Here is a 7,994-nt window from a genome sequence, read left to right on the forward strand (position 1 = left end):
TCAACACGTTTCATGCTTTTTTGTTATTTTGCTATACAATAAGTTGGCATAACAGCACATAGCATCACATTCCTACAACACAGAAGCATATTTCCTCATGTGCTTCATCCAGGCATGCAAGGATATGGCACATGATACATGCCTTACTTTGCTTCCCTGGACTCAGGCCCAGGCTTGGAAGCCAACAGTGCATTGACCCCCTACCAAGTGAAAAACAACTCCTTTGTTGTCACAGTTATAGTGTAGCAAAATAATATGGTTGCTTCCGCCATGCTAGGATACAAATGGTTTTGTAGGCAGTGTCATTTTGCCTTTTACCTGCCAAGTGCGTGCTCAGCTATTATCTTGTTACTGGTAAGCAAGTAGTCAAACTTTCTTCTGCCAGCCATGGTAGTAGATGGTGAGTAGAGTCACCTAAAACAATAGTGGGCACAAGCACCCTGTTAACAACCATCATATTTGGTGGAATGAGGTCCTTGCTTAACACATACATGCCAGATTTCTTGGTATCAGGCATCTTTTGGATACATACCCTGTTAGTGTTCATGAAACTATATTTTTAGTTGGTCTGAAAAATGATCAAGCAGCATCAGATTACATTAATGACATGTCTATCTCTCATGGAACTACTACAGTATTAATCACTTCACACAACACTAGACTTGCCAACACTGGACTGGCTGGCTACAGAATCGTGAGAGTCTGGGGTAGACATCTTCCAACAGCCAACCATTTCTAGACTGACAGCTCTCATTGGTGTGTTCTGGCAGTGAATGAGCAGAATAATCCCCTCACACTGGAACTGTTGATGGACCTTTCTGTTCTCACATGTCAGTATTACTCACCACTCCGTACTATGCTTCTTACTTCTAAGAATTGAGACAAGGGAATCCACAGCAATCACAGCACACATCAGGGTTTTTCTTTCTGGCATGACTGAACTCCCCTCTGAAACCTACCACTGGCTTTTGGTGTTCACAAATTGCTCCTGAAAAGCTTTCTTCCATTTCCCATACTTTCTTTTTTTTGTGTTGTGCACTCAGGATTTGCTTGCCCATCCATGCTGGATCTATGGCTTTGCACTTACTGAAGTTAGAAGCATGCAAACCAGGATGAGCCTCCTGTAAATATGTTGCTGGACTAAGAGCACTTTACATAAAAGAGCCTGCTAAACAAGTTCTTCCACCACATACTTTGACTCAATTCCTGAGCAATTCACATTAGTGAGGAGTTAAGAATTCTGGGATGCAGTCACCAGAGCCCATGGACCAGATCTATGTAACAGCCGAGTCATATATTCATGGGCAAGTGGGATGGGTTGTATGAAGCTGTATAGTGCTGGCAGGCTTAGAAAAGGTGTGGATCCATGGGAGTGTGGCTGTATCCAAAAGGGACCCTAAGCCTACTTTTGTTCCTTTGGCAGTGCTGTCAAATACAGCTTGGCTGGACCACAACGACTGACCCACTGTGTCCAGTGAACATTAGTTTTCAGATGCAGCAAGTTCCTGAAACTCAGCAAAAGGTTTATAGTTGGCAATCCTGAAAACAAACTTCAGAAAATAACTCTCATGGAACTGCTCAAAATAGTTCTGGGCTCAGAGGGGGACGTAGCTAAGAGTACATTTACTTAACTACAGGTCAGACTTCTTGAAGAGGGGATGCTGCTGTCTTTTGGATAGAGCTGAGCACTCTCAAGCAGGAATGTGACAAACATCTCATAAGGATGTCCCACAATTTCTGCAGTCAAGGAGATAGGCGAAAACAAACCAGAGGTTGATTATAAATATACTCAGGGCCATATACGCAACAACTTTAACTCTTCCACTAAAATCCCTGCAGCTGACAGTAAGATGACACAATTCTTCTTTATTTCTAGGGATTACAACTCCACTAGACTCATTAGACTGGCTTGCCAAAACACTCCCTGCTCCCTGCCTCCCTGAAACGAGGCACAAACGGAATCAGAGGACATTAAATCCACAGATAGAGGGTGCGGGTGGGAGAGCTTTCCCCTCACCTGAAATAAGCTTACTGCCAGATCACCATCGTGACCCTGCTCCTTCTGTCCCTGCAGTCCATGAGGACACTCCTGTGGCAGTTTAAGGAGGCAGGATCAGGCTGGAGGGCTGTTGGTTGTGGATCCCTAAACAAGGTGGCAGAGCAGAACAGAGGTGGGAAAAGATGAAGTACCTCTGGTGCCCGGGAGTCTCTTTTTCCTGTGTTGGTGCTGTTCTCAAGGGAAGGAGAAAATGACCTTTTTTTCCCCTTGATGGCAGTGCCCCTAAGGTGAAAAGAACCCGCCCGGTTCCTCCAGTTGCATGTGGAAGAAAATGTGGCTTGAGCGATATAATTTGTTTCCCAGCTCTGAGGTCAGAGGGTCTTCATTGTGTCTCAGGAGGAGTCCTCTGGCCCTGCCAACACCTATTGTGCGGGGCTGGCAGCGCCGGGCTTGTTTGCGGCCCTCACGTCAGGTCCACTTTGTCCCGGCGGGGCCAGGGTCCCGCTCACTTGGAGCCCGATCCCCCCAAAACAAGCCGTCCCCTGGTCGAGGCTGTGTTCCCCACCCGCTGTTTGCCGCCCTTCAGCAGCTCTGGTTAATGATAAACTTCCTGGGCTCTTCCTAACAAAACGAAATCTGCCTACCCCGAGCGAGGAGGGGTCGGAAACTCCCCCCAGCATTTCTACTTGAATGTATCCCTTTATATTTGCCGCAGGCAAAAACACAACTAGCAACAGGCTTTTGCTCAGATACACGTTTCTCTCACCTCACCCGCATTTTACAAACAGGGAAGTATAACACGGCCGTGCCTGCGCCCGGGTCTGCCTCGGCCCGGCTCGGCGCTGCGCGGGACGCAGCTGTCCCGGGACAAGGGGAACCGCGTCCAGGCCACGCGGGTTTGCCAGAAACTCGCTCCAGATTGCGACCTGATCTCAATCGCGCTGCTTTAGCGCGGATGAAAACACGGAGATCGCGTCCCCATCGCTTCAAAGCCTGGTCTTGGAAAGAGCAGTTTCCCTTGCAATCCGGTGCCTGTCTGTTTACACCGCGTCCAGTCGATACCGCACAGACACGCGAAGAGCGCCGGGTCCTCGCCTCCCCGGGCTCGAGCTCACGTCGGGTCCTCTCTAAAATGCGGGTCTGTTTGGCTACAACAAGCCCCATCTACATATCTGACACGATGTCGCTCCTTTTGGCTGGGAACGATCATCCAACACATTTTAAGCCGCGAGGGTTTTTTCCTCAGTGCTGCTTTGTTTGCTTAAAAAAAAAAGAAAAGAAAAAAAGATCGGCATTATTAGTATTTTTCCAGAAAAAGAAAGAAAGAAACCAAGCGTCACCAGTATTTGCTCCAACCTTTCCTCGCTCCCATGGTGCGAAGGGAGAGGAGGACGAAGGTTTTCAATAGATTATGGCATTTATCATCTTTTTTTCCCCTTCCGATTCCAGGACCTGTAAAACACTGGCTCAGCCAACAGCGAGGGGAACGAGCCAAGGAGGAGCATTAGCCAAAACCACTTTGTTTCCAATTAAATATTTAACAATTAAAAAACAAAAAAGTAAAGGCTTAACCTGAACTTTGCCCGGCACCCCCTTCCCACTAATTAGGGCCATCGCTGTGAGCCAGCTCCACGGAGCTGACAAGCGACCAAGTGATGTAGAAGTTTGAACCCCGGCGCTTAAAATCTTCAGATGTCAGATTCCGCCTCGGAGCTGCTTGAAGCGGATCTAGTGCATCATGGATGCGGTAGGACCTCGGCGTCTTTTGTCCGGGCAGCACCAAAAAAATGAAATAATAATAATAATAATAATAAAAAGACACTTAGAAAGGAGGAAACACACACACACACACATACATACATATATTTATATGTATATGTATATAGATGTACACGCAGACATACATATAGATGTGTGTGTGTGTGTACAGAGACTTATCTTAAGAAAGGAAAGAGGAAATATAAGAAAAAAATGAAAGAAAGAGGAACTTTCTTCAGATGTCTTCATATATGCTAGATATGTATATATATACACACACATATGCATATACATCGAAATATATATATACATATATGTGTTTGTGTATGTGTGTATTATATATAGTATCTGTATATATACATATATATAGAAATATATATGTGTATTTATATATGTATGTGTATGTATTTTATATAGAGAGAGAGGGAGAGAGTCTTATTTTAAGTAAGAAAGGCTCATCAGCATAAATATTCATCTTTTTTTAAAAATCTCCCGCGTCCAACACAGAGCAGTAGTCGCGGACCTCAGAGGAAAGCTGGAGGATTTCTCGTGTCCACGGACATGTCCGATTGCTACCCCAGTCTCCCTGAGACTCGTCTTGCTTGAAGAGGGAGAGCTCCCCCCGGGCTAACAGGCAAGGGAGGCAGTGCCTGTGACTTCGCGGTGCAAAGCGTGCTACAAGGTCTAGGACACTGGAAGCGCTGGGGAGAAGCGAGATTGTCCTTTGGGCTTTTTTTTTTTCTTTTTTTTTCCACAAAAGATCGCTGCGGAGGTTAGCATGCAGGACACCAGTAATTAAAGGGCTCCTCAGCAGGGATGCGGATTAATTTTGGACGCTCGATTAAATCTGAAATTCTTCATATAAATTATTGTCCGCTCCGTGGGCGGACACAAAGATCATCTTTTGTGCCTGCGGAAAGAAAGGGGTTTTTCTTCACAGACGTGGCTGCGGCCGGAGGCCCGGGCGCTCCACACGCGAGCCCGCGGGCCGGCTGCAGCGCGCAGCCACGCGAGGGGCCTCGCAGCCCCCGGCGAGGGCGAGGGCGGGGGCGGGGGCCGAGGGCTGGACTCAGCCAGGGAGCCGGGAGCCGGCAGCGCGTCTGCGGGGGTCCCGGGACAGGGAGGACGGGAAACCACGCGCGCCCGCTGCACCAAACCTGCTCCCACCCCCAGGCCTCTCCAGCGGGGCCAGAAGCGCCCGGTGCCGGGTTCCCCCGCCCCGCTGCTGCCCCTGGTGCCCGCGCTGGGCCTGGAGGCGAAGCCACGTCGGGCCCCGGCGCGTCTGGGACCGGACTCGGCAGCGCTCCGGGGTTTAAAGGCGTCGCGTGTGCGAGGCTTCGCATCCCCGCCAGCCCCCGGGGCAGCGCCCCGTGCCCGCCCACCCCCCTCCGCGGAGGCCCCAGAGCCGCAGCCGGCGCCTGGTCCCGCTGGGCAGGGCACCGCTCCTGGCTCCGCAGCCCCGCGGCGGGAGGAGGCTGCACAGGCCGGGCGCGGCTCGGGGCCCCGACGGGCGGCGCGCAAAGAACCAGCGCAGCCCACACGGTGCAGGAGGCGGCACGGCCCGTTTAATGCAGGCGCGGGGCGACCCCCGGCCCCGCGGGCTCTCGCTCCTCTCCCGGGGCAGTGCGTGTCCCTACTGCCGGCAGCTAGCTCAGGCCGGCTCAGACCTCCGTCCCTTCCCGGCCGTACACCCGGCCGCTGACGCTGAAGCCGCCGGGCAGCGGCTGGCCCGGCCCGTAGCAGGCGGCTCCGGCGGGGCCCCGGCGGCTGTCCTCCGCGGCCGCGGAGCAGGACCCGGCGCCGCCCTGCTGGTCCTCCGGGAGCGGCCTGGCCGCCGCGCTCATGCCGGACGTGAAGCGGGAGAAGCAGGGGCCGCGCTCCGCGCCCGCGGGGGAGGCGCGCGGCTCCAGGCCCAGCAGCGCGGGCGCGCCGGCCGGCTTGAGGCTCTCGTCCCGCGCCTTGGCGGGGCCGCCCTGCTCCGCCCGCCTCCGCCTTTTCCGTCGGAAGTTGCCGTTGTCGAACATCTTCTCGCAGTTGGGGTCCAGCGTCCAGTAGTTCCCTTTGCCTGCGGGGACACGGGGCGCGAAGCGGGCTCAGCGCGGCCGCGCGCTCTGCCCGTCGGGGCTCGCTCGGGAGCGGAGCACGGGCAGGGCGGCGGGGCGCGGGGTGGGGGTGGAGGTGGGAGGTGGGGGGGGTTACCTGGGTCGTCCTCATCCCGGGGCACCTTTTGAAAGCAGTCGTTGAGGGAGAGGTTGTGGCGGATGGAGTTCTGCCAGCCCGCCTTGCTCTTCTTGTAGAAGGGGAAGTTGTCGGCCACGTACTGGTAGATCTGGCTCAGGGTGAGCTTCCTCTCGGGCGCGTGCTGCAGGGCCATGGCGATGAGCGCCGAGTAGGAGTAGGGCGGCCGCACCATGCGGAAGAGCTCCTGCTGGCTGGACAGCGACAGCCAGCCCAGCTCCGCGCCCCCGAAGCCCGCGGCCGGCGCCAGCAGCTGCCTGGGGCCCGGCCCGTAGCCCGCGGGCAGGAAGGACGCCCCGTTGGCCCCGGGCAGGTAGGGAGAGGCCGCGCCGTTGATCCAGAGGTAGGGGTTGGCCGGGCCCGGGCCGTACTCGCCCAGGCCGTAGCCCGCGGACGGCGCGGCCGGGTGCGGGCTCTGCGTGTACGGGCCCAGGGTCTCGCAGTACACGGCCACGTCCAGGAGGTCCTGGGTGTGCGGGGGCGGGTGCGGGTGCGGGTGCGGGTGCGGGGCGGCGCCGGGCGGCTGCTGCCCGAAGGCGTTCATCGCGGGGCCCCTGCGAGCCGCGGGTCAGCGGCCCCGGGCGCCTCGCCCCACTGAGCTGCCGGCACCATGGGGCCCCGCATTTAAGCCCCGGGCCGGGCAGGCTGCGGCCCACCGCGGAGCAGGGCGCGAGTGGCACCAGCGGGCTGGAGCACGGGGCGGCGCCGCCCCCTCGGCGCTCCCCTCCGCCCACCGCGGGCGACCCCTGCCCGCCCCGCCTCGCCTCGCCCTCCCGGCCCGGCCCGGCCCGGCCCGGCGCCGCGGGGCTGCTTTAGCAGCGGAGGCGGGCGGCTTCCCCCGGACAAGGGCGGCGGGAGATGAGGCTGCGGCGCGGAGCAGCCGGCTGGAGGAGACCGGGGCTCTTGCAAGCAACAGGACTGGGCTCGCGGGCCCTCCAGCACAGCCCTTGTTTCCTGCTCGCGCGTCTTGAGTGCTACTAAAACCACCAGTTGCTTCTTCAAAATCCAGACTCTTGGATTTGGAAATAGTTTTGGCTAATTTGGCCTCGGATACAAATTATATATATACATTTCAGCCAACAAAGGTTGATTTCCGTTTGCACTTGTCTCCTAACTAGTTTTCCCAACAAGGCTGTTGTCCTCCTCTCCTTTTGCAGGCGAGCAGACAGCAAGCACTAGCAACTCATAGAGAAAATCCTGGCAGAAGCAGAGTAGTTGTAGGGCCAGGTCTGCCAAGGCCGGCACACACTTGTTGTATAAGACTTCAAGCAACTTTGCCTGCACGCATGTCATGGGCACGAAGAGTTCATGCGAGGGCGCATATACAGGTTGGAGCTGCAGACTAATTGCAGGCATGATCCATCCCCTTAGCAAAGCAAGGAGCCCAAAGCTGCTGCACAGCCGCTCTGCAAAGGTCCACACAAAGACAGAAAACCCACTAGTTTTCCACTCCTTGATCCAGATGACCTGTCGGACTGCACCATAGGATACCGTGAAACCCCAGTGACTTCTGTGGACCTCTTTGTTTAGGGGAGGTATAAAGGGAAAGCCCTAGTCAACGGTCAGTTTTCCCCCATTTTTTTCTGTAGCCTGTTGCTTTGTGTTATTTCTTGTAAGCTTTTTGGCAAGCATGCTACAAATTAAGCCCCTCACCCTCCCCAAGTGCCACTCCAGTGCCCTTCCCCTCCTCAATTTGCTGCATGCCACACACAGAGGCTGCCCATGCCATGTGTGGTGCACATAGGCGACTGGTAGGGAGTGCGAGGGGGTGCACATACCCCCCTGATGGGGCTGGTGTCCCCCCTGACGGCCGACACTGATGCTGTTGATAGGGCTGGTACCCACCATGACAAGGCTGCTGCCATTGGCGGCTTCTGCAGATCCCCCCCCCCCCCCCCCCCCCCCGGTTCAGGAGGCACCAGTCACTCCTGGTGGTGCACATGCTACTGACTGACCACCCTTTGCTAACAGTACCCTTGGATGGTAGTTAATTATCTTG

General features: G+C 55.5%; 1 protein-coding gene across 1 annotated transcript; it reads right to left on the reverse strand.

The window, feature by feature from the left end:
• Window positions 1-5,317: 5,317 nt before the first annotated feature.
• FOXI2 (forkhead box I2) lies at window positions 5,318-6,653 on the reverse strand. The gene is made up of 2 exons (XM_006276927.3): window positions 5,957-6,653; window positions 5,318-5,822 (listed from the first exon to the last, which is right to left on the reverse strand). Exons 1-2 carry the CDS (start codon window positions 6,537-6,539, stop codon window positions 5,419-5,421), a joined length of 987 nt encoding a protein of 328 aa, XP_006276989.1. The 5' UTR covers window positions 6,540-6,653; the 3' UTR covers window positions 5,318-5,418.
• Window positions 6,654-7,994: the final 1,341 nt, after the last annotated feature.

The sequence above is a fragment of the Alligator mississippiensis genome, chromosome 6, assembly GCF_030867095.1.
Source record: "Alligator mississippiensis isolate rAllMis1 chromosome 6, rAllMis1, whole genome shotgun sequence".
Taxonomy (NCBI): Eukaryota; Metazoa; Chordata; order Crocodylia; family Alligatoridae; genus Alligator; species Alligator mississippiensis.

What these genes read in the sequence shown, in the direction of transcription:
- FOXI2 (XM_006276927.3), bottom strand. Translation starts at nt 6,539, where the DNA reads ATGAACGCCTTCGGGCAGCAGCCGCCCGGCGCCGCCCCGCACCCGCAC. An exon ending in CCGGGATGAGGACGACCCAG is followed by an intron (nt 5,823 to 5,956) that starts GTAACCCCCCCC and finishes GTGTCCCCGCAG; the next exon opens with GCAAAGGGAACTACTGGACG.